The 27148-nt window shown below is 41.4% G+C and overlaps 1 protein-coding gene and 1 long non-coding RNA gene across 3 annotated transcripts in view; one reads left to right on the plus strand and one right to left on the minus strand.

Annotated features, from left to right (window-relative positions):
• Positions 1-27148, plus strand: part of LOC126923718 (uncharacterized) — a 231713-nt gene that overhangs the window by 28021 nt on the left and 176544 nt on the right. The window lies entirely within an intron of this gene.
• Positions 1-27148, minus strand: part of LOC126923697 (trichohyalin) — a 163206-nt gene that overhangs the window by 22313 nt on the left and 113745 nt on the right. For both annotated transcript variants that reach the window (XM_050737400.1, XM_050737401.1), the window contains one exon: positions 2064-2125. In XM_050737400.1, coding sequence (XP_050593357.1) covers positions 2064-2125 — 62 coding nt within the window. The remainder of the gene's footprint in view (positions 1-2063; positions 2126-27148) is intronic.

Genomic DNA, 27148 nt, shown 5'->3' on the forward strand with positions numbered 1-27148 from the left:
GAGAAGAAACAAGCACTAAATCATTCAATATCGGTGGGTCTCGATAACGCTGGCTCTTGGGAGCTATAAAGAACCGCGTCTGGAAACTAGTAAAGGAAACAATTACTTTCTGGCCGGCGGTAGCCGCAAGTTATGGACTACGGTCACGTAAGAAACAATTAGTTACGATGAATTCTGGAACGTGGTGACTGTCTGTGCAAGGAGTTGTGCGGTTTTCACATCTGCGGATGGTCCGAACGAGTTGGGTGGGATGACGGCGGTCGCAATTCCGCGGAAATCTCTCGCGCAATAACGGCTTTTCGTTATTGCCGGAAACATTGTTCTTCGTTCGCTTCGAAAGACGCGCTGCTGCAAACTGGGAGCTGCGAGGGATCAAAGGGGCTCAATCTTCGGAGACTTTAACGTTCGCTGGAAAACGATTCCAGCACCGGTTGCTACGGAGGATCGTTTATAATGGCCAGGGATCATTGTTGGGAATATTCTCCATAAAGGAGAACAGTATCGTGCGACGGGAATATATTTCGCCAGAAACGAGGAAAGGGGTTGCACGGATTTTAAACACCGCGACGAAGCGAGCAGTTTAGAAGGCGACAATCTTTATGGCGTATTGTCATTGAAATGAAAATGGGACTTTCTGATACCTCGACAATGGTGCTTCTGGAGGGGGAATGCGAAATATAAAAATACAGGATAAGAGAAATGTATTGAAGACTTATTACTGAGTTTGATGCATAGTATTCATCAAGAGAAGCAAGAGACGTCGAATCAACGTTCATCCTTGTTCGTAAGCATTGAAACACTCACAGAAAGTGAGGTAAATCGCAAGAATGATTAGACTTTTCGTACTTCAAAATGTTAGGCAAATTATCCTAAGATGTTTTCGTCTATTTGATGCAAAACTCTATCTGGAAGAGAGTTTAAATGAATTGTCACGTTTTACACAAAACCAGGAAGCGTCCAAAAACTATTTGTCGTCTTGACAATCTGCGCAAATAAATAGCCTAAGATCTCTCGGTCGATCGTGGTCACACGTTCTATCCTTTTAAATATCACTACGATCTAATCCCGGGAACTCCTCGGCAGATGTTTCCTCGTGGGATGCCATTTTGAAAACACAGCGGCCCGTATCACTGTCCGCGGGGCGAAATCGTAATAACATGTCGTTACGGCCGGAACGAATTTTCACCCTCAAAAGAGACGTCTGCAGGTGTGTAATCTCACCCCGGAGGCAGCCTAGGGTCGCGCAAGGATCAAAGAGATTTCCATGTGTTTCTGAATGGGCGGATAGAAAAAGAGACGAAAAATAGAAAGGGGTGGTGGATGAGCGTGGTCTTCGTCGAAACGAGAAAGAAATATAGCAACGAAACGGAATGGAGATAAAGGGTGGACAAAGTTGGTGATTAGGGGGAAGGGGCGAGAGCCAGAGATGGGCTAAATGACCAAAACTCTCTTTTAACTTTCCAATTAATATTCCAACGGGGTTGGAAGTTCGTCCCCGTGCATTTCGGTTTCTCGCGCGTCCCGCATAAATCTTCTCTACTTTTAATTGCGTCAGCCGTGGTCGTTTATTTAAATAATTCGAACGCGAACAGGCCGTGCCCGCGCCGACTGCCAGACATCATTTATTCGCTGCCTTTTCTTCGTATCTTCCTTGGGAGCCGGGATACTAAGCTCGTTACGAATGCCTACCCTACTGTGGATCGTTCTTATGAAGTATTCAAGGTTTGATTTTAGACGGTGGCTCGGGATACTCTATGCAATTTATCGGGGTAGATGTGCACAGGGGTGTGAAAACACTCTTTACAGGGTCGAAGATTTATCGCACTCCCTGCAGATTGTGCACGTTGTCTTGAATAATTGATAGCATTGTTATATCGTGCTTTTAAACGTCTCAAATTACTCAAAGATACATAGAGAACGAATATTACTTTAGCGTTAGATCGTCGATAAGAAATTAAGAACTCAACATTTTTACTGTATTCTCGATTCCAGTGAAAATTACATCCGTTTTCGGAAAAAAATGCGATCAACTTTGTACGATAAAGAGAAACGGAATTACTCACGATATTCATTTCCTGTTCCTGGATCTCCTTGTAGACTTCGACGATCCTCATCAGCGCGAATCCTGCAACAGAAAGCGAATTTCGATCGTTTTTGAAAGGCTGTCTCCGAACGACAGATCGGTGGCGGGTCTCGCGTCGAACCATGAAGAGCTTTCGCCTCGCCTGCGGTTAAAACTTTTGATCCTGAATTATTCACGCGCGGTTGGTGTCGTCGATACTTTAATCCGTGGCTAAGGGTGAGCGAGGCCGCCGTCGGGAGAAAGAAGGGAGCGAGAAACCGGAACGACCGCCAGAGTTCCTAGAGACACGTTCCGGCGGTTGCCGCTGATTTTCGAGTGACTTTGCTTGGAAAGCACCTGAAAGCTTCGAAAAAGCTTGTGACAAAAGTGAAAGGAAAAAAGGAGGAATAGGAAAGGAGGAGACCGCGATCGCGACGCTTTGAGTAAGTCACTGCGTTGATGTTTGAACGAAAACTTTCGACTGGACCAGCTTCATCGAACCGCACTGTGGAAAGTTTCCCTTCGTCTTTCTCCCTCTTTCTTCCTTTTCTCTTTCCCCCTTCTCTCTATCTTTCTCATTTCCTGTCCATTCCTTTCTGCAATAGTTGCTCCCGGAAGTCCCTCTGGAAGAAATATTCCGACGCCATACGGTGTTTGGTGTGTTACGTATGCATGCGTTGCGTTGGGGGAACACGATTAGGAGTTTCGGAGTGGGAATAAATTTTAGAAAAGCTTTTCAGCGAGTAAAGAAACGAGAGGATGTTACAGAGCCGGAAGTAGCTTAGCCGAGCGAATTCGAGTCAGTCGAGTGGATAGTAAAAGACATAATCAATTTATTTTAGAGTTGTGCTTTATGCTCGAAATTAAGAAAGTTTTTTGGTAGTTTAACCGAACAAGGGAATCCCGTTAAAAAATCCCTGCGCGTATATACGCGTCGATAGAATTTTTCTATTTTCTCTGATAATGTTTAACCGAAAAATTGCTCTTGTGTTAAAAGAAGAAGGAAAGAAATGGAAAGTAATGGGATATTCTTAAGTTTGATTGACTAATTAAAGTTTTAATTAAGTTGTATGAACGTCAATCAACTCTAAGTTTAAATTAGATTATTAAGGTATCTGTAATAAAATTGGCCCAGCCGAAGTTTTCTGTCCAGCTATGAACTAGCCTTTGGTTCGTCGAAACTTCCACCGTGTGCAAACTTATCGTAATCGAAGCTGTTAAACGTGTACACGAAAATTTGTTCGCGAATTTTCGCCAGACAATAGGGAGATAAACGGCATAATCGAGGCGTATTACGTTTTTCTTAAAAATATCACAGAATAGAATTTCCATAGAGACTCGCCGGTTACCGTAAGATCTAAATCTACGTGAAAATATTAACTTTGTTATTCATCGTCGAGTCTAAGCGTTTAATTAACGCGGCCAGCGTTAAATTTCCATGTTTCCCCTGCGTCTCGTTTCGGAGAATGCACCCTCGCGCTAATGTCACGTCCACCGAATCCTTTTATAACCATTCATTCCTTTTGCCCGTACATCAACGTCAACTTTAATGTACAGTCGAGATATACATTCTCTACATTTTTTTTCTTCCGTATAAATACTTTACCGTGACTCGACTAAATCCATAAAGAGGCTAATGTTTTAGATGCTTCATTGAAACGTGGTCCCGTCGTTTTTTAGTGCACCGTATCTACATTAAATATACCCTCATCATCATAAAATCGTTGTTTAGGTTTATATAAATTTGACGACAGATATCCGCGAGATAACCGCGCGATGACGTTAAAAAATTCTCCGATAAAGGGCCTCGTATTCTTTTACGACTCGATATTGTTACACGTTTTCTACGCCCCAGAGTAAAAGCAGAGTTTCTTCCTCGAGGAAATAAGGTCGACGCGAATAAAAACTATTGATTTAATTTTTCAGTATTCTCCGTGTTATCGTTTATACGTAATCCGATAAGGTAATATTAAAGTACACAGTAAGGAAAGATAAAATAATATTTCTCATTTGGATCTTTGTAAATCGTAAACAGGATAGAAAGCGACAGAAATGAATTGAGCAGGCCGGAGTCATGAAAGTCAAGTGGAAAGGATTACGAAGATCAAAATCTTGTCGAGAACTTGTCTGGTCGGTCCCCTTCAATTCTTGAGTTAATATATGTGGATCGAGGGTAACGTGCTGGGACTTCTCGACATATGGGATTTCCTTTCCTCGTCACACTTAACCCCGCACGAATTGCAAAGGGCTTCCTACGTGTAACGAACGTGCACGGTTAACGTTTCCGAAACCTTTCAGCCAAGAGGTTTCCCCCTAATAATCGACGACCATTGTACCACATCGTTTACGTTCTTACTTTAATTAAATTAGAGAATATAAGTAATGCTATTCCTTGGGAAATAAACATTTGTATAAATACGATCAGTGATATAAGAATTTGTTCGTTCACAGTCCCCAGAATTAAACCTAGTTCGTTTAATTAATTGTTTTCCGTGAACTATGTAAATCGGCAAAGCAATTTAGCATATCAGTGGTAGCTAGACTCGAGAATTGCCGTGTCTCGAAGTTTGGAAATGACGAGCATGTTGCAAAGCCGCAAGATCTTTACGCTTTCGTATTAACATACGCGTCGACTCGATGACAGCTACTTACCATTTCTGTTTTCGTCGAGCCTCTACCCGCCTCTCCCCCGCCTCCTTCTACTGAATTACGCGTCGCGTATTAACTCCCAGCCCGAAAATCGAGTCAAGGGAACGTTGGAGGATGGATACGGAGTTGCGGCTTGCTAAGTCGAAGGTGAGAAGAAGAGTTAAGCGGCGGATGTGCCGTCGTGCGGAAAGGTGTACCGAAATCGAGAGGGTTGGAAGAAAGGATAGCGGGTCTAGGAGGGTTGGTAATGGCACAAAGCGGGGAGGAATCACGTGGATAAAGGGAAGGCAAACTATCTAAGCACCCCACCATCGTATCTCAGCCGTACAATATCGTGATCCCTTGGCATATGTAAAGCCGCGCACATGTTGGGTCTCGTTTACATGTACATCTGTATGTATATTCACGTGGACAAGTACGCGTATCCGGCTGTGCACGTAAATTTGTGAGACGATGCATGTGTATCGTACCATTACTTGACATACCAAGGTTTCATTCAAGAAGCTACTTTCGATGCGCATGTTTTGAAATCCCTTTAGAATATGCGGTTTAGGGGATACTATTTCTTGGGAAAATTTTTAGTATGTATGAAAGAAATACCATATCATGAATTTATATTCTGTTCAAAATATCTATCAGCCTACTGAGTGCTTGTTACTAATAATCGACGTTCGTAAATATCACATTTTTCCAAGTTTACTGTACGATTTACCCATTAAAGACCAGGCAACATAATTACCACGATAGTTATAAATAAATTAATTTCTTTAATCAAAGTGGCGGAGATAGTAACGAAGGAAATATTAAGCGAATCCTTGAAATTCCGTTTCATAGCCACAAACGTTGAGAAATAGAGTTCGACGATGTAAATTGATCGATTGGATGGTGCGAAAAATCGCAAATGAAATGTTGCTTTAACGCAACGTTGATCCTCGATGGATTCACCAACACGATAGACACGATGAAATACAATTCAGCAAGAGCGACATGAAGGATTAGGATTAATGGGGCGTCCGATCAAGAGTCGTAGAGTAAAAAGTCCGGTCATTCAGTGTGGTCCCCAAAGGGTCAATTTATGTCGCTACTTTCGACGGGAAATGAGTGCCTAGCACGAATACGATACGGATTAATTTCCAGGGGAGGCTCAAACGCACATAGGTGTCAGTAATTTCGACAGTCAAGAGGGAGGGAGGGGAATGTAACGCGGCGTAACGATGCTTATGGGGCTTTGAATCCCGATGTGCGGCTTCGATGGGGCTGGTTTAATGCTAGGCGCAAGGGGCTTAACTCGTAACGTAAACACCAACGGCGGATCTATGGAAGCCGATCAGATAGCCGACTGTGCTTGCGAAAAGTTGCCGGTAGACCGCACTTCCGATCTCGTACCATCGGTCCAAAGAAGATTCGCGTATCGCTTTGAGACACTTGCCCCAAAATACGACGTCGTTTTCGTTGGAACACGATTTATTGGAGTAGGCGGAACGCGTAGTTGTTATTCCAACCGTCACGTTACGTCGGTGTGTTCGGCGTACTTTGTGACATCGCCTCCCATGTGTGCTCGCATCGCTAAAGTTGCGTAATATTGTAGCATTACACGGTTCACGATTTCTTTCCGTCAGAGTTGAGAATTATCGGTAGACTTTGTATATTTGCGCATTTATGGATTTATATATCGGAAATATGTGGAAAAATACGAAATATCGAATGCGAAGAGTGAAATATACTTTTATTTAGGTTTATGTTACCGCTTTGGTTAATCAATGGTCAAAAACATGGTCCGGTTGTTCGGTAAACGACCGTGGTATGATTTTCACTGGAAGGGTAATTCATAACGATAATTAAAAGTGAAACACACCAACCAGCTGTTGTTACTGTTTCTTTTTTTTCTGCGAAGCGTTTTAAACTGTAATTTTACCTCCAATGCAGGATACACATTTCAGTCTCGAACGCAGCCAGTGAAAACCGTTCTAACGCTTAATTACTCCAGTGAATTTTCGAATTCAAGCACCGAGCGACAAACCGTCTGAAAAATTCGCCATCGCTAGCCAACCGTTCCATCCTGTTTTCCGAATGACACCCCCTCCACAAAAGTCCGTGTCCAACTCGGGAGAATAAATATGAAAGAACAACGAGAGAGCGAAGGGTAAGCAGCTTCGCGTTTCGTTGGTCCCTTGTTCGAGGGACGCTCCCTCCTCTGTTGGGCTTTCGGTGCTCTCCGCGAGCCAAGATCATAAACATATTCATTCAGAAGCCAACGTTTAAGCCCTCATGACCATTCGTTGCGACTCATGGAACGACCACGTAAAAAATAGCGTTGCACGTGACTTGGCGTTTCGTAAAAAATGTGCAAGAGGAATTTAAGACGTCGTAAATGGTGGAACGGGCACCGGCCTATAAAAGGGAGGAGCGAAGCTGAATATTTGATGTCCCAAGAGCATCCGCGTCGATCTTGGACAGTCGAACGTTTTCGGCTAGCTTGTTCGAACTTCCGTCATGAAGAATTCCCAAAGAAAGTTTACAAGACGCGCCAAGCTTTCTACTTTCCGCGGTTCAACCTTTCTTATCTCGGTCTCGCGAGAACTTTTATGTGTGCTTATGGCGGCTTGCATTATTTATACAGAACCGTGGAACAGTGCGGTATATTTTATAAGCAATGATGGCTGACAATTTTACGAGCTTCATCGATTCAGATATCTTAACTCGTTCGCTTTTTACCAATTTAATTCGCTTGATTTAGCGTCATAGATTTGCAAATATTTTTGTGCAGAATAAAAAAGTGAAATTTCTGTTTTTCGAAGAATAAATGTAAGATCGAATATTTTAGGGAGATATCGCATGTGACTTTGTCATGGAATTTTTAGGAATCCACGAATCGGAAACGAAAGAATCGGAAACAAATTTCGTTTATCCACAGTGGTTCAATATTGGTCGATTGCAACCACCTTCGGCTTTGTCCCCTTTCTGCTGTTCTCCTTGATCCGAAAATCGCCCATTCCGTTTGAGTTCGAGTCTCTTCCATTCCGCCATTTCTACCTTATTTGTCATTTTGTTGCAAATCGAACGTCTGTGTGTTCTCTCGTGGAAAAGGTCTTGGGATGCATTCAAAATTGGATCTCCTTGGTATTATGCGGAGGGACCTGTTTATATCTACATGTGCACTTGTTTCGTTCAATTTGTATACGGTGGCAATACATACATTCTTTTTCTTTCTATTCGTTAAAATTGGTTTCCCTTATGTACGAAGGAACAAGTCCAAAAATATAATCTCTTTCTGTTTCATGTTTATGATCCAATTAGAAAAGTCTTTGTTCGCTAAAAATTATTTCTTCAATATCCGACATCCGGATAAAAATTTCTGACGTAGAAATCTCATAGAAATAGGAATTGTGTATTATACAACAGTGTAATACCTGGCACGGCTATTTATGTTACGTCCAGTAACAGTATTCAATGGTTGACTGCGCACAATGCAGGAATTATTTAAGAGGATTAGTCATTAATCTTGAAAGGAGACTTCCTTTGGTATCCTCTTAGCATCTTCGAATTTAATTAATATAATCCTAAGTAAATTAGATCGTGGATAAGTGGAACGGAACTATCGTTCGACTTTAAAGCCTATCAAAAATGCTGCGAGTCGTCGGTGCCTGGAAAACTATACGACACAACTCCAGACAAAGTATTAAATCTCTCAAGACTGTCCACTTGTACCGTTAACGAATTGCTCGAGGGAGAAAGAGAATTGTTGTATCTTGCGGTGATTCGCGCACGTCCCACGAGAGGCAAGCAATCGAAAAAAGTGTCTCTCGAACTGCAAGTCAAACAGTTTTTCCCCCGATAGGGTAATTTCATTTCCCTTCCTTTTGATGTGATCTCTAATGCTACTAATTAAGATCGAATTCGTGGGGGGCCTCCGCAAAAACTGAAGACGAAGACAAACAAAATTACGCGGCTGTCTGATGACTGGTGAAGATGGGGCAAGCGAAATACAGGAACGATACGCAAGGGGTCCCAAGCAGCGACGTAAACACGAAACGTCCCGGGAACACTTAATTAATGAATCAAGCAGAATGTATACCTTCGCTATAGCGCGCGCCTGCAAAGTGGCGATAGTTTTAATTGACTCCAAAGAAGATGGAAGGAGTCGAAGCGAAACTTGAGACTTCCGCTGACGTACGCTACGTGCCACCGAAGAACGCGAGTCAGAGATAGTATTTGTCATATGATGTATTTTTCAGAAAAAGGATGGTATAAGTGGCAATTAATTTAAGAAAATTGAATAGAGTTAAGCTATAGCAGATTGGAAGTCATTCACAAAAGGTTGAACATAACAAGAATTTTTTAAATAAATACACATTTCGTTTTTAGAAAAAAGTACACTCGCACCATATTTGACATGTTCAATTCCCGGAAAAAAATATTAGAAGGAAAAATTTTATAATTTCATGGTAGAATGTGACAATCATTTGAAAATGTGCCTCTAAAAGTTAGAACTGATTCGGCACAATTAGCGTTCAACTTACCGGCTGGCATGAAAATGAATAGAATTTGAGGTAGTTTTTAACAAGGCCTTCGAAACAAATCCGCTCGGTATAAAAACTTTTTCGAACAATAAATAATGAACAGCGCGTACAGAAGAGATATTTTAATTCGTAACAATTATCCGTCGAATAAACACGATCATTATTACTTGTAACAGCGATCCGAGGTAAGTTTTAAAGTCTATTTAACAACCAAAACTACGCTTATCAGAACGATGCATTGAACAAGGGTATTTGAGCTTGGAAGACGGGTGTTCACAGTCTATAGAGGAGAGGATTCAGTGATAAACTTAGATGAGTGAAATTTAGTACCGGTTACCGAAGCAACGTAATTCGGTAAGCTTGTTGCAGAAGTTATTACTATCATAACTTCTATGCTTGACAGGAATAACAAGCGGAACATCGTCTTTAAATTACCTATCAAAAAGTTGATCGAAGGAAAGTAACATTTATTACCACAAAATCACTTTGCTCTTAAGTCAGAGGTTTTTATTTCTAGTTTATTCCCAATACAAACGCAAGTAAAATTCGATGAATACGTATTATCATTCAATGATAGATGTAGTCCTTTCTTTAATCCATATCGATCAGTTGACAGAGGTAGCGTAATTAAAACAAGATAAATTCGATCGTTGAAAGGTCTATTCGAAACGCTTCACCCCTAATTGATTTGTGCTGAAATCAGATTGTCGTATCGACTGATCTATGAAAATCGCAGGAATTTCCAGTTTCTACTGTAACGCCATTAAGGAATGGAATGGCCACTTCTCTAGCAGTCGAACGTAACTGATCATCGAGATTAAAACTCAATCAACCAATCAGGCTTGGAATATTTATCCAATTTCCGAAAACAATTTATCCAAGTACACCGTTGAAGAAACTACCCTCCAAATCCGATTATCAAACACGTCCAAGCATCAATCATCTGGTCTAACCAAGAAGCGACATCAATCTACCCTGCAGCTATTTGATTCCTGCTCAAATCACCGTGATATCCCTGTTCATCCCTCGATTAGAAAGGGATAGACGCAACCCTTGCTGTCGAGTAGAAACGAGGGAAAATGACCGGTACTTGGGTACGAGAACCCAAAAGTTGCCTTTCCGGGAGGACGTGGGTAGTTTTACGCATCTGTGGCGACGATCTACGTTGGCTACGGTGACGTCCCATCGACGTTAACCGACTCTCTGTCCAAAAAGTCGGAACGTGAAAAAAAAGGAAAAAAAGGAAAAAGAAAAAGAAAGGGGAGGAAAAGCGGAAAGGCTGGCCAGATGGAAAGAGGATGAAACAACAATCACGGTGCGAGTTATCCCCGTAGGCTAACTAGTTGTACGCGCAGGAAGAGGGGTAAGGCAAACAGTTTTCAGCCAGCTCGACCATCTCGAACTAATTAACGTGGGACACCGGCACCCAGTCGCACGTGCTCGAATAAAAGCTGCGCCGCGAAAACTGAGGGATCACCGCTCCCTGGTGAACAGACTTTCTCCAATCGTCTGGGGGAAACCAAACCCATGGAATCGAACGAGTGGATGATGTAATCTCGATAATGGAATTGGCTGATAAGAGCGTTCGCGCTGTATCCTACACGATTCCTTGATACTTGCTATTATGCTTGGAATATGAATATATGTAGGTATGTTCGGTGACAAAGTTTTGACAGTCTGCACTTTGGCAGATTGACAAACTTCGGAAGGTTTACGTTCGCGAACCTGTGATAGAAAGTTGATCCCGAACTTATACGTCGAGTTTATTGTCACAACTCCTGCTTTGCTCTGTGCTTCTTTTAAAGAAGCCACCGCATTGTGAGATGTTTTAAAGAAGCACCAACTTCGTAAGTAAAAGAAAGCATCAACTTCGTAAGTAGAAGAAAGCATCGACAGATTTTTCTGTCCGCGGTTCTATCAAAACTAGCAACAGAGCCCCTCTGGTTCGCTTTGGATTTAATACGCCATTCAATTGCGAACAGCGTCGCAAGACTTGGAAAGCATGGACGAATGTTTCACCCCAACTCTTGGTGTATTTTCAGCGAAACCTCTCGGTGGCATCGCTCTAATCACCTACGCAACCATCAAGGGCTCCCTAGAAAACTGTCTCGTCTCCTGAACGCGTCCGAGTTGGCCCGTCCCCCGGATGGTAAAGCGTTTCATTACATTGAATTGCATTTCCTCTGTTGCAACCATGGAGAACGAACGAACGAATGGGAAAGAGCGACACAGAGAAAAGGGTGCCTATCGGGAGAACCGAGATGTTACTGCTTCGCTTACTCTCCCTCGGCTCGCACAAGTAAATAGTAACACGAGTGGGTGTTCCGTCGCTGTTCCTCGTATCAGCGCATTTGAAATGGAAATGCACCCTAAGATTCGAGCGACGTCGCCTTCTGTATCTCGGCGGCGCGGCAGGCCTGCTCCTACCAGCGCGACTCGCGCCACCCTTTTGTTTCATAACTCGCTGCGACACGTCTCGATGGCGCCATCTTGGGTTTCACGTTCTCTCCTCCTTACCCCGTTCTCTTCGTGCCAGCCTGTGGAACACGTACACGTCCTCTCGGCTCTCCTTTGTTACGGAATCCCCGTGAAGGAGCCGACTTCTCGGACGCCGAAAGCATCGCATTACCTCTGGCAGAATGTCAAGGAAAACGAAAATGGAAAAAGGGAAGAAATCATAGTGGAGGGAAGAAACTAGCGAGGATGCAGGTAGCCGGATAGGGTCCCATTACCGCGAATAATTGACCCGAAAGCCTGTCAGGGGGTCGATACCTCATCGAGTGTCCACAGAGTGGATTTCGTCGAGGGTTACTTGAACTACATCCGAAGTGCTGCTTGAAACTGAAACTCGAATTGTTTCGATGAAAGGGGTGAGGCGGTGGTTTTCGTCCTCGGATAGTGAACCTCTTAGATTGTTTATGGATTATTTACTGATAACTTTGGAAATATTATAGCTTGCGAAATGTGCGTCTTGGTGTATCTAGAATGCGTTGTACGCATATGTTACACTATACACTAGTACCTGAAAATATGCGGATATAAATAGCATGAACAGTCGGTAAATTTTATGGTTAACAATTAAAAATTTTGGGTTCTATAGTATACATTTTAATTTTGCTCATTTTGTGTTCATTTGCAACGTCGATCGAGGATTAAGAAGCATCTTGTTGTACAGGTTTATTCTGTGAAGACGGAAAGATACTGCGATAAACTACACCGCGATCTTAGGAAAAGCAATTTTACAGAACACAGTTACGCTGAATTTCTTATCTTATTAACGGATCAGTGGAAAGGGGCCTCGATTCAAAACGACCGTACCTCGCCATTTTATTGCGTGCAGATAAGATTCCAACGATAAACGAGCGTCGCTGGGAAGGTTACCTTTCCTAATTGGCGAATGCCTCCGAGCGAAGACGTTCCGAGGATAAAATAACCTGACGATTACACCTAGAGTCAAGCTGCGTTCCATTCTCTCTTCCAAGTCGGTTTTTGATAAGCTCGAGTCGTGGAAGATAACGCTGTGGACTTGTCTGTGTTTCGTGGAAAATTGAAATTCCCTCTCCTCGATTCTTCGAGCGCGAATCCAAACAGACCAAGCAAACAAGGTTAAATTTAAAAATATTCCCTGACTTCGAAACTGAAACATTTCTTATATTTCATCACTCTGAACTTTGCTTCTCCGCCACTATTTATCTTTTATCCTTTTTCACGCAGCTTATCGACTTTACCCGATTCAGATATGTCCAAAGCCTTAGACGATCATGCGCCTTGTATTTTAGTTATCCGATTCAAATATCTTTCTTTGCGCCTTTAGCACCGTAAACTAACATAAATACTCATCATTCACGCGTCTTTTGCTCTAATCCATTCGATAAAGATCGTCCTGCTTCACCAGTATAAACGAAAACATCGAATAACATTCCGCAAATTATCTCTGACCAGAATTGCGCGGCTATGGAAAATCGAACAACGTCAACTATCATCCGGTGTTTCGGCAATATCGTTCATGATATAAATCTCTGTGGTTCATATTTCAAGCGCAAATTCTCCGCACGCACGATCCACCGAACCCGGCGGAATAAATCCGCGGAACATCAAGGTTACGGCTCATTACACTTTCATCTCCCCTCGCGTATGTGCAGGCTCAAAGATTCGACGAGGCTCGATTCTTCTTCGTGATATAGACGCGGTACTGGCACGATCCTCGAGCAAACTACTTCGAAATTCTCGGCCCCGCGAAAGATTTCGGTATTCCGTGGAAGCAATGGTTCATAAGAGTAGAAGGTCGGAGGATGCGTCCCCGTGGAAGGTAGATTCGCCGGATAAACGCGAGATAGAGCTGTCAGGAAGAGGGATGGAGCACGCACGTGCCTCTTCCCTCGCGTGTTTCGTTATTCAGCGCTGTGTAACGCGTTCACCGGTCCTCTCTTTGTCCGTACATTCATCCTAAAATTTGCGAGTGGCTACGCTTGCGTCTTCGCGACGCATATTTCCACTACTTACACGTGCGTGTCGACGCATACGCCGTTTTTCGTATGACTACACATTTCTCGTTGATTTCCTCTCTCCTCTTTTTTATACGAATATTTCGGACGTTCATATTTTTGTTTTTCGTTTGCTAGTATTACTAGTTTGCTAGTATTACAAAAAAAAAGAAGGAAAAATATGCAGGAACGATAAACGAGTGCGTCGACCAGATGAGGGTAACCAGAGGCCGCGTTTCCTCGTCACGTCGTGAGGGTAGGTTTGTTTAATTTAAAAACATATTGATTCGTATCGCGTTTCCGTGCAATTTACAGATTTGATTTTTCGCGCTGTTAAACGAATTGCCCGGCCGTTCTGTTATCCATCCGTGTGTTTGTACGCGGGCAAGAACGAGCATAATTTGTATGTATGAAGCTCATGATTACGGAACAAGTATCGTTGGCGTTGAAATTTTGCCGATTATTATGAAATTCGTGGGGATGTTCGTAATATACAATTTCATTTTAATAACGAGGGGAATGTTTGCGAGTATCGTGGTATCGGCAACCGTGGAAAGCTCGAGTTTTCAGCGCTTCTTCGAAATCAGCTTATTTCACTGCGTGAAATTTTCTTGGAAGTTGCGCCATCACGCGAAACGAGCGTGACAACATTCGCTTAAGTGCATCCCTTGTAAGTTGCATCGGTGTACAGTCGCAAATACCAGCGGACGGATATCCGCGCTCGTACTGGCTGGATATTATACAGAGAAAGTACCATTCCGAGCACGCAAAAAGGTATAAAGCGAAATAAGATAAAGTGTAAGCGAGCTTTTCCCGGGGGGAGTGCGATTCTACTTTAGATTAAATTCCGAAGCAACCTCCAGCCACCCCTTCCTGTATATCCTCCACTGGCCCCTATCTCGTTTCGGAAAGTAAGGTTTTCTCGCTTCCTGGACGATTTTCCGGCACGAGCAACGTTCTTGTCCGTGGAGCACACGGTTTTGCTGCAATTATCGGTGCACCAGCCGAATCGTCTGCTTTTCGGCTGACCAAGATTTTTCTGCGATAGCGTCTCGCTTGGAGAGTGTCCTCGAGAGACCCGCCGATAAAGTAACGGGCATTAGAGTAGAGGATCATCATTAATCGAACTGATCGTTTAGTACGAGATATTCGCCAATTACGAAACGAATGTATGCAAGAGGGAAAAATGGTTAATGAGTTTAAGCCAATTTCAATTCATAGTATTCTTATGCAGCAAAAGTAAAAGCATAGAATTCTTCTCTGTACGTAATAATAATAATTGTACGATTTATAACAGAGAATCGGAAATTTTATGTAATATCTTCACGTTCTATCTTTGCTCTGCTTTATATTAGGTCGTCCGAAAAGTTTCTTTTGTTTTATAAGGAAATAATGGATGCACAACATTTTCTGCTTTATATTATTTTATCGAATTACGTATGATCCATTTTGTGTTTTCAAGATAAAGATCACAACGTTCGACAGATTAGGTTTCATGTTTGTATAAGGATGCGTCGTTGTAAAAGACGTGTCTGTGAAAGAAAGACACTTTTCCGACAACCTAATACTTTTTATTTGCCAGAGAAGGCATTGCAGTCTTATAAATTTTATATCGCGGAATAACTTCATTTCACGGAACGCAACCAAATTGGTCGTAAAACAATACCGCCTATTTAAATTGGTCCCGCTCGTTGAGCAGCATCAGTTTGCACGAATCAGTCGCAACACGTTAAAATACACGGGCGAATCGAATCACGCGTGGATTAATCCACAAATTTTTATCACGGTTCAACTCAGACCGTACTACACAGATTTTTGACTAAATGAAATTACCGGGGAGTCCGGCCGACGATGATTAATTTCTCGATATAACAGTGTCATTAAGCAAATTAAAACGTACACCTCACGCACGGATTGGTATACACTGTTGCGCGTCACAGAGCCAGATGTTCCAGCGAACCATGATTAAATGAAATATACATATATTTGGCCAAGCGAAGTTCTATTAAGTGTCTGCCACCACGGGTATACGCGATTCACGATGTTTCACTGTCTCGAATGGTTTCATTGTCTCGAGTAGTCAAAAATACATAGAAGAAGATACAAATACCATTCGTGATAATTCCCATTTAACGTGATGAAATATGAGAGTGTGCCCGAATTTGCAGTATTTTCTATACAATTGTAACAATACATATTCACCACGTAGATCGATAGAAACATCGCTGAAGCTGTTGATTTGTTCAACTGTTAATGACAGAGTCACAATACATACGTATAAAAATAGGTAACAGAGCTTACCTACAGAAGTTTTCTATGGGAGATATTCATTTTAGAAAAAGATTTTAATCAGCAACAGATCTATTGATACGAATGGAGGATATCAGGATGGTTGCAATCTTTCAAAATGAATATCGCGTAGAACTTTGTTCTATACATCTAACACTCGCAAAAATCTCTTTTCTTTCACTATCCAACCATACATTTGAATCATCGATGAACATATATCGTCTCTTTGCTTTTTCATCCGCTGTTAATCGGCATCCAACGCAGTAACGTATCAACCTTTTATTATTATTCTGTTAAAAATAAAAAATTATTCAGTTCGCTACGAGTGTACTGTTTCTATGAAAAACTACAAATTTTTCATTTCGATCGCTGAGGGTTGTCGCGAGCACATCGAAAATTCGCGAAAGAAGTGTATCTCTTCGACAGCTCAGTCATTTATTCGCTTGGAAAATAAAAAGAGAAGCGAAGACCGTTTGAACGCTAGCAGCCCACCGCCAACTTTGCCGCATCTACCATGTCCATTTTCGATTTCCAGACAAATTAACTCGCCTCTCTCGTTATATTCGGCCGCGTACACGGAAAACGAAAGGACAAAGGGGTCACACGCGAAGACGAGCCACCTCGTCTCAAAGAGAGGAAACTTCCGTGTGCTTGGAAGTACGTTTACAGTGTCCCGAGTCGCGCATAATTAATTCGGAATAATTTCTTTCTGTGCTGCGCTTCCCTTTTCCATCGCGGCCGCGCCTTTGATCCCGCCACGCTGGATGGGCACCGTCGTTTTGGTTTGTTCGAGGGGTTGTTGCCGAGAACAACGCTACGAAATTCCATGGAACAGGCCTGGATACCGCATTCATGCCTGCCGTCGGTGCGTAAAGATTCCATTTCAAGTTTTCGTCTACGCGTACGTAGTTGGAAACGCCAGGACGTTTATCGCGACCGCATAAATCCTCAGGGTGAAAAGGTACTCGTGTCTAGGCTCTCTTATTCGCTTCCTTCGACGGAGTCTACGCCATTGTTACCGCACTGTGATTTTTATCGTCGTCGTATCTCGCGAAAAATTTATACCCTCAGAGAAATATGGAGGAAGTGAGGACCGTCGTGAAGATGCATCTTGATAAAAGTGCTTTGCGAGGGTCCTTGTTTCGTGTGAAATTGGGGTGTAATCGTTAGATATTTGTCTGGGGATACCGTGTGAATATTATGGCCATTTTAATAGCAGTTTTATCGTTTTATGTCTTCAAACTTTTACAAAATTCTGTAGATTTATCTCCCTCGAATCTTCTTTACGAAGAAAGTCGTAATACTCCACTCAAAGTAAAGATCATAAAACCGATAGGAACAAATTTACGTTTACCACGTGTAGAAGCATTCGTATAGAAGTAACAGAGTTGTTCGTTGATAATAAGGACAAACGTTAATACGTATCGCTGAATTGGTTCTCGGGACCACTTCGATGCTAATCAACGCGCCTCTGAAACAAGGTTAAAACAATTTCCGAGACAGCGAGCCGTGCCTGCTTCGATTTTATAATTAAATAAACTGAACGTAACAATACACGGGTTGCCCGGCTCGCGAGCGTTATGCTTCTTTCTTCCCTCTGAATAACTCCGATATACAGTTTTACGTCATAACTCGATTGTATCGGCGCGCGGACAAATGTCGTGTGCAATAATTCCGAATCAATTACGCTTCTGGCTGAACGGTTCCGCCGCGCCCAGCGACGAGTTGTGTACTGAATGACATTCCACGTGCATTCCATGGCAATAGTATCGGGGACAGAGCATAGCGCGTTTGTTTTCTCTCTCTTTCTTATTCAACGACAAATATCGCGTCGTATCAGCCGTTCAATGAAAATAAAAAAGAAAATTTTATGAAATAATGAAGATCGAATCTCGAACTTCAAAGCGAATGAAACGATTTAATTTTTCCTGTCTGGTTTGCGATTAAAACACTGTCTTTTAGAGAAATGCTTTGGGTGGAAAAGGTCGTCTCGAGCTTCGGCTATTCGAATTTGACGAATACCGCACATATTTTTAGAGCAATACGTTCGAATAATATAATCTCCGTCTCTGACGATTTCAATAATTCCACTTTAGCGAAGTACCTCGTAGGTGTATGTCGTTTATAACATAGTCATATTCTATTAGCCTCACCATTAAACGCTTGCTAACCCGCGTTTCATGCTTCCTGCGATGCAGCGGTTTGCACACAAACACCTAATTTATGATAACGAAGATGAGTGGCACACTAGCGAAATAAAAATAAAAAAATTGCAGATGATCTTCTGAAAATAACTTTTGCTGTAAACAGATTTTGTAATTTATTTGTAAACTTTTCAAATTTATAATTGAGATTAAATTAATGGAACCTAGATATAAGTTGCAGTAGAAGATAGAATAATACAAATTGTAAAGCTTGATAATTCCGTTGGAATTTTATACCTTTCATACCTGAATAAAACTCTATTTTTAATATTTTGATATTTACGTAATTTTATGAAAAATTGTTCGGGAATCATGTTTCGATACGCATTTCAAAGCGTCCCTTTGATCAAATGTCATAAAAATCCTATTATTATCGACCGATGGGACTCGCGTAAACGAGCAGTGGCGTATATAACAAATACAAACACCAACAAATTTTTGCGACATTTGATCAAAGGGACGACGATTGCTGCTGCGAGGGACATTTGCAACGTGAATGAGAACTGAGGGGATTACAATACAGGACCACCAACTTTTCGAAGCGTCCATCAATTGCGACAAAATAATCCTTTGTCGACTGCGAATTTAGAAATCGAAGCATGGACGTTTCAACGAGAGATTAAACCCGAAAGTAATAAAAGCTTACTATCCAATTGATTTTGTATAAATAAATACGGGGTAAAAATGGAAAATTCTCTGTCTTTATTATTTCATATCGACATTCTATTATCTCGGCGCAGCGTTTCACAAAATTCTTCGTATTAAATATTTCACCAGTGTCGTATTTTATAGAATAAAATCCATGTTAAACAGATAATACGGTATTTTAAGTTCTGACAAAATTCATATATATCATGAATAGGCTCTGCAGATGTTTCAGATATAAATACGCAGAACAGGGAAGAATGAGTGCAAAAATATCTGCAATATTAAACATAAAATATTACCCTTTAAAATTTACAATATTTCAAGTAAAAGTTATACTTTTTATTTGTACTTTTATTCAAATTTCACTTCTGTGTCAGTTTCTCTGAAGATATAAATTTGCACAGATATCTTTAGTTTAATCACGAAGATAACAAAGAGGGATGGTTTCGGAATCGTTGAAATATGTTACCATGATCTATACGTCGCGATGGAATTGCAAAGCAAATATTTATTACGCGTGTCCAGAAATGTGTATACAAGATGTTTGAAATTTTGGAGCGGTCTTACCGCGAAGACAAACACCTGAATCTGTCAAGCTGACTTGGCAGTAAACCATCTCACGGTTCCTCCATTCGTTCGCAACGCACGGCAGGCAAATTACTCGAGGATAGCAATTAATAAAGCTCGTAATAGCGTCCGCGGCGGTATCGTTGTACCGGTGTTCTCTCGCTCGTTAATCACCTTAACGAGTGCTTTTGTTAAAGCCACGTCGACATGGCCCCTAGGTAACCCTAACTTTCGAAGCTACCCAAAGAATCGGAAATAAAGATCCCGCGATCTTGCCTCCAGATATTTGCCACCCTCTCTGATCTTCTAACGTTCGGTCTCAACATTCGGGTAACGTTCACAACACCCTGTTTGCCTTCTTGATTCGTGGAAAGGATGTCTAAGATCCTAGTCGAATCAAGGGAAGTTGCGTTTCGCGCGTCGAGTGTTTCGAGATCGTGTTTCTTTGAATTTTCCTTTTATATCGGCATGAAATTACGATTTTCTCTAGTACTCCATGCTTTATGGGTATAAAATTAAAATCAAGCGCTTACACATAATTTTTTATAGTATAAAGTTATTAAACGTTTCATAATTTGTTGTTTTCGTATCTATCCAATTGGCTCGTAAGAAGAAAGACAGGCGAAGGAAAAATTGTCAAATCAATTTAGCTATCAATTGAAGGAATGTTGGGTGTATGTTTGTCGCGGCGTATGAACAAGAACGTTCTTTTTTCATGGAATGCACATGAATGAACACAGAAGCGCTAAATCGAGGCTTTAAACAACATTCACGGCAGTGGGATAGGCCAGTCATTTACGTGGATTAAAAGCGGTCGTGAGGGAGGCGTCCAGTACCCCGAGGGATGCTGGAGAGAGATGGTTTTGGGGCTTTGGCCACAATCCGGTCACACGCCTGACCAATTCCTACGCCCTCTCCTCCCATCAACGTGTTGTTCGCAGAAAACTAGAGTGTTAAACCATACCCATTGTTCATTCCTTTAAACCGCTGTGTAATCTGTCGAGCACGAGTCAGACAATATGTAAAACATCGGAGCGGTAGCGTTTCTTTCTTCCGATATTCGAACATATCTTGTTATTTCTTTTCTCCAATCGATATAAAAAATATCACAAGATCTTGGTATTCGTGAAAACATGTTAAACGAAGATTATTGGGAACAGCGCAGACTATGGATATTTAAAAGCTTCGTTCGACACACAATGACGTTATTTTTGCGAGAGAGAAGATTCCTTAATCTTCAGTTCCTGGCACATTTTTGCGTCAACTCTCGTAGCGACAGAAAATAAGTTTTGACGAAGGGTGGATTAAAGTAAAACTTTGAAGCGAATTATTATGCAGTGTAAAATTTGGATTGATATGGAAGCTCCAGATCTAGAATACTAGATCACCTCGGACGATTTGCAACAACGGCGGCGAAGTGGACAACTTTGGAACAAACGAACTAAGTAACGAAGGAACGAACCGACTCTCATCCCTTCTGGACGGCTGGCCATTCTGGCAGCCTTATCTACCAAGGCAGTCGACCATCCCCCGCATGCTTGCCCCATTATACGTGCAATACCGGCCAGACGCAATTAAGTGGGCCTCGCACTACCACCAGATAACATTCTCATCGTATTCCACGAAAGGATCCGCTGCTGCTCTGCTGGAGGAACGTGCCAGGCGCAAGGACACGACCGATATCCTTTACGGTCTGTCTACGTTCCTCCTGCCTCTACTGCGCGCGCGGAGGCCAAGCTTCTCTGTTCCTGACGTGTGAAGAGAATCCTGCTGTCTTGCCGAATGCGGCTACTAGGACCGTCGTTTACCCCTGGCTGGTCAACGGCTTGGCCAATCCAGTGCCACTGTAAATTCCTTGATTAGTTTGTACAAGCTCTGCATCGGCCGTCTTGTTTACTCCGTACAAGCAATGAATACGGTGTTCGGAATAAGATGTTGCCACAGAGTTTCAGACTCGAGGAGATTGACAAATGGGGTGACTCGTGAAGGGTGACTCGTCGATACACCTAGCCTACGTGGCAATTTCATTTGAAAAACGATGGGGTAAAAGAATCGAATCTTAGCATCGTCGTACATATTTCGTATACATTTACAGAACATACATCTTTAAAAAAAAAAATTATATTTCGCATGTTCCCCGTATTAAATTCTTTATCCTTGGCGATGGTAAAAATTTTGATGCAGGTCGTTTAGTTTTTAATATAATACTGTAAAACTATAGTATATGTGTAATATACAATATTACATATGTTGTTCCGAGATTTTTGCAACTTTGATCTGCTCTCTTCGAAAGTAATAATAGTGTGGCTTAATGCACTATAAACGTGAGACCCATCGATGTATCTTTGGATTTGAAAAGTTTGTACTTCTTACAAATTGGTATTTGTTTCTCCTCGATGTTTGCTATTATTCAGAGTTTTCGGTCAATTTAAGCTTAATTGAGTCTCGTTATCGTGAAGACTCCCATACTAACATAGAACTCGACGATATCTGTTTCTATGGGTAACGAACGCATTCCTTTCGTTAAATCATTCGAATTTTTTTCTAACAGGGAGCTAATCTTTTAGATATTTAAATTACATAATTTCGTATGTAAAAGGAGGAATTATATAGCTTGTTACCGAGTTTCGTAGCACGAATCGTTGGAAAAAGCCTTGATTGCCATTGTTTAACGCGTTTGGTATACGCTGCCTTGTTGGCTGGCTACGTATAGGTCTATACTACTTAAGTCCTCAGCCAAAACACTAAACTATTCCAAGTGGTCGTTCTAGGACATAGTAATTGTTTCCTGTTCAGGGATTTCGAGATGGTTAAGATCTCAATTTTTGAACGAAAAATTGTCTGGCTTTGTTATATGAAATCAACCGCTTTCAGGATTTTTTTCACGAACGAACACAAGGTTCAATTTAAATTTCCATTTCTCGCTGCGAAAAGGGAAAACTTTGGGAGACCGGCAGTGGTAGAAACTTTATAGAAATTGATTCAACGCTCAAAAATATTTTCACTGACCACAGGGGCAGGTTCAGACATTTTACGGAAATTCAACGCTCTCGGTAACGAAATACCTCGAAAACTAAAGCTGGATTATCATGTGAAATATCAATTATCGGTTATCAAGTATAACGACCAAGGTTAATATAATATTCCTACATGCAGATAGATTGCGTTGGCTATTACTGCTAATATCGTAACGCCGTACATATTAAATTTGCAGCTATGGCGGATTACGGTACAATAATATTCCTACAAATACATAGCTGAGGCGTATTAATAGGCTTAGATTAGTAAACCGTTTTGCTATTTGAATGTTTGATGCTTAACCGTATCAAGTAGTCATTTCACGAACCATATTCACGATAATTTATATTAAAGATCATAAACTGTATAAAAAGTCTGCCTTTAAAGGACTTTAAATCATTTTCCTCATAAGAGGCTTCGTAGTCGATTCCTTTGAAATGCTGTTATTATTAAGAAGTTCCACCAGCTTCGAGAAACGATGCAAATAAATGCAGCGGAGATTAATTTTGCAGCACACAAGTATGTTTCTTCAACTTTTGCTCGTATTGCACTCTGTAATATTTGCTCGTTTATGAAAAATACAAATAATGATATTTAAAATCCGATACGAACAAGCAAACTAATAATTCTCTGATACTTTCCTTGTATCAAGTTCAGCTTGCTTTATATAACTACGAGAGAGATTTGGATCTGAGAAATAGAAAAAAAAATTCCAAAATGATAAAATCGTTAACGATCATAAAACTTATTCCACTGTTGCGTGTTTTTTAATGTAACCGATGCATGAATATATCGTACATAGAGTGCACTCGTACTTCAGGTTGTCGCGCCGGGCTATTCAACTCGACAGTAATTTCACACGCTTCGACAGACAGCAATGGAATTGTTAGAATCGTCTCTCATTATCAACGTTCTAAACAAATGTATAAATTGATGTTTACCTTGTGACGATGAGTGTCTGTTTTATAATATCACGCGAAAGAAGAGCCATCGATTCTCCTTTATATAAGAGCATAGCAAAGTATTCTACGCGGTTTATAAAAATCGTTCGATTGCATGTGATAATAGGAGAAACGTTTCAGAATAACTCATGCGGCTGCATATTTGAGTGCAATTTAGTTGGCTGTTTATAAATGGAAATTTAATTGTTGTTTGTACAGAAAAATCGAGAACAGGTATTTGAAAGTATCACTGATACTCGAAAAATGTTTAAAGACATCCTTTAATATTAAAGTTTGTAAGATTTGCTCACGCGGCAGAATACACGTTGGATAAATAGGAGAAAAAGGAAAATCGATTTTGGGAAATTCCTATTGGTAAACAACGCATCATCTATGCGGCAGTCGTATTGACTATGAAATGGGAAGAACGGAATTGGCGGACTAACAACGGCAGATCCGGTGCAACGTGCAACTGCACATCGATTTCGCTGCCTGGAAGCCAATATTCAGCCGAAGTGCAGGTATCCTGCCGCGTTCGATAAACATTGCCGTGTCTGCAGCCTACGCTACAGTCAGCGATCCTTTCATCGGCTCAGATCACCGCTACAATTGAGACGACGCGTATAATGCGGGGGTTGCAACATCAAAGTGGTGAATACGAGTTAATTGCGGCGTGACTATTCAGCTCTGCGTGAAAGCTAAGCAATATCACTGAGAATACAACCGATGTCCTCCATCGAATCGGCGGGGAACTTTATTCCGTTCGGCCACGTGGTCGGTCTGCGTTCAGCTTTGATTTTAAATGCTGGGCATTAGTTCGGTGCTGTTGCTCGATCGATCAGACTCGCGATAAGGGATGCAATGCACGGTGTACGTGGTCGCGGCGAACGTGCGTGGCGATCCATTGATCGCGGATAATGATTTCCACCAAATGAAAAGCCGGCTCTGGTTTCGTCCGATTCGTACGCGTTGACAGACTAATGTGGATTTTGCGGCGACCCTTCGCTTTCTTTGTGCCAATTGAAATTATTATTAAGTTTGTTCTCTCGCAAAAGTTCACTCGAGTGTTTTCAATATTTAAAGACTTTCAGCTATATTTATATTTAGTTTAATCACCAACGGGCTACGAAAGTTATAAAAATTGGATATGAGTTGGAAAGATTATTTGCTGTTTCTTGTATTTTTTTCTTGCATCTAGTAAAGTGAAACAATTGTAGAAAATACAGCTATTGGAGTGTGATTCATAGTTCAAAAATTGAACGAAGAATAATTTACAAAAATTGAAAATTCACGCACGACTGAGATAACGGTAAAGTTAGCACGGGTTCTTTCATACGACGCAATTTCGCAATTACATTACGTCGCTAAATTACATCGTGTCGAAGACATGCAAATATCTCGATATTTCCGAGTTGGTAGTATATTTACGTGCTTAACTGTTCAAATAGAATTCGGCGTTTGTACGTGCGAACGAAGGACTTCATAGAATGCGCCCAACTAACAAATGAAATTCCACGTTCTCGTAAACAGAGCTCAACGGCGAACGAAACAGCAGAATAAACGATATACCGCCCATTCGATACGAAACTGAAAACGTTTTCGGTTAATCTTGGTATTTTCTAATCGACATGCATACGTTTGCTAAATTCAAGGTTCGATTTGATAAATCGGAACAGTTTACGTGATTAGAAAATACACGGCGATGAACAGAAGCTGAAACTTTGTTCCGTCTGTCGTTTGATAAAATTTCCAACATACCAACTCTTTGTACGTACCCTGTTATCGACGCTGGATCGAATCGAACAGTAATACGAATTTGTAAAAATCTGTATGGCTACATCGTAAGCAACACATCGAAGCGAGTGACAAATATCGACTCGAATATAAATACAAATTTCGAAGTTCGAGTCAGTTGGAAGGATTCTACGCGACTACTTCAATAATAAATTTCCCGCAAAAACTTCCTCCGGACTTGGTCGGACAGAAATCTTGCTCGCCGAAAAGATATCCAGTAGGAGGTGGTCTCAGCAGATGTCATCGATGTTCCTCGATCGGAAGAAGAGAACAAACAAATTCGCGAAGTAGCGAAGGGGTGGGCGAAACTGCAGACACAGGTCCGAAACGGAAATTTCACTCTCGGCGACTTTTAATCTCCCTTTTGGGGCGCAGGGTCGAAGATAACAGGAGGATAGGAAACCCGTCGGTTCCCGCGCTTGTCGGGATATTAAAATTCCACGAGGCGCTCGCGCCAACGGCCGTGTAAATGCGCTTTAATAATAATGTAAACGCGTAACGAATGGGAGTTAACGCGCGGTCACTTTACCGTGAAACGAGGCGACGCGGCATTTCCAGCGTCGAGGGCGACGTTGTTGGCCGTCAGGGACGCGGGGCACGGGACACGGGGGTAACTGTGAGCGTGAGTGTGGATTGTGAGCCACAGAGGGTCGCGAGGACACGTGGACACCGAAATCCGCCCCCTGAATTCCAGCTGCGCTTCGACCCTTTCCGTGTCTGCCCGCGTACAAACGTACAAACCTGCGTACCCGTGGTAATACGCATAATTGCATAAAATTACGGGGGCCAAATTATCGGCCGGTGCTTTAAACGAGCACCGATTACGCCGCAACCTTCCTCACCTCGCTGCGACTCTCTACGAATAATTCTCAGTCGTACGTCCTGCAAACGTGTCCCGGGTTTTCTTGTTTGCCGGGCACGTATCTCCTGTCACGAATTTCTTCCGCTATCCGAAACAGTTGATGGAAGTTTTTGGCACGTGGAGGGACGCCGGATTTTCATTGGAGTGGTTTAGCTTGTACAAATTTTCTCAGTTATTTTTTATTGCCTTTTATTGACTTTGGCTGCTTCTAGGCGATTCTAAGTAATTCTAGGTGCAGCTATAGTCATCAGTGTCGCTGTTAAAAATGTTCTTTTATGATCTTGCTATATTCATTTGTGCTACGTGGTTGTATCGCGATATTTGAATAATTCATTAACACTGAGAAAATATAACGAGCGAATTACTAGACTAGAGTGCTTATTTAATATAGTTTTAACACGATTTGATTCGGTTCAATGCTTCATAAAGGAGAGAGACGTTCGATTGGGTGGTAAGCTTATTAACGAAGTAGGAAGTCGACATCAATTATTTGTCTACGTAACGCCAGACCGTGCAAACCTGTATTGTAGCAATCTCAAATGCACGTCTCAAATCCTATTTCTCCGTACAGAAAGGGGTTCGATCGGATTGTCGCGACTATGCTTCAATTTACCCTATTAAGACCATCCGTGTATGCTGTTGATTCTGTCAGGGTATCGATACACAATGTTTGCTGATTCCTTCCAATATGATTAAGGTTGTCTGCATTCGTAGCGAATTTGTTTTAAAGCTGATTTAATAGTATTATCCTCCGCTATCTTATTATACACTGACAGGTATTTAAATAGTTGTCCCAAATAAGAATTAATTTCTCAGTGTATAATTAGCATCGTGAAATATATTAGAAGGTTCACTGTGTTATATAATATATAAATATAACGTATAAATTATAAATCATTGTGTTATATTTCAAAAAGGATAACAGTGAAAGTTTTAAATTGGTGATAGTTGTTTTTCATTTTGACGATCATTTTCTGGCAACTTGTCTAAGTAAATATTTAAGATTTGAAATTGGTTCTATCAAATATTATCGCATATCTTAAATTGCTGAAATATTATTCGATATTAATTAGCATTCAATTTTAATATCATTGGTGATATCTTCAACAC

This window comes from Bombus affinis, chromosome 13 (genome assembly GCF_024516045.1).
Source record: "Bombus affinis isolate iyBomAffi1 chromosome 13, iyBomAffi1.2, whole genome shotgun sequence".
NCBI classification, from domain to species: Eukaryota; Metazoa; Arthropoda; class Insecta; order Hymenoptera; family Apidae; genus Bombus; species Bombus affinis.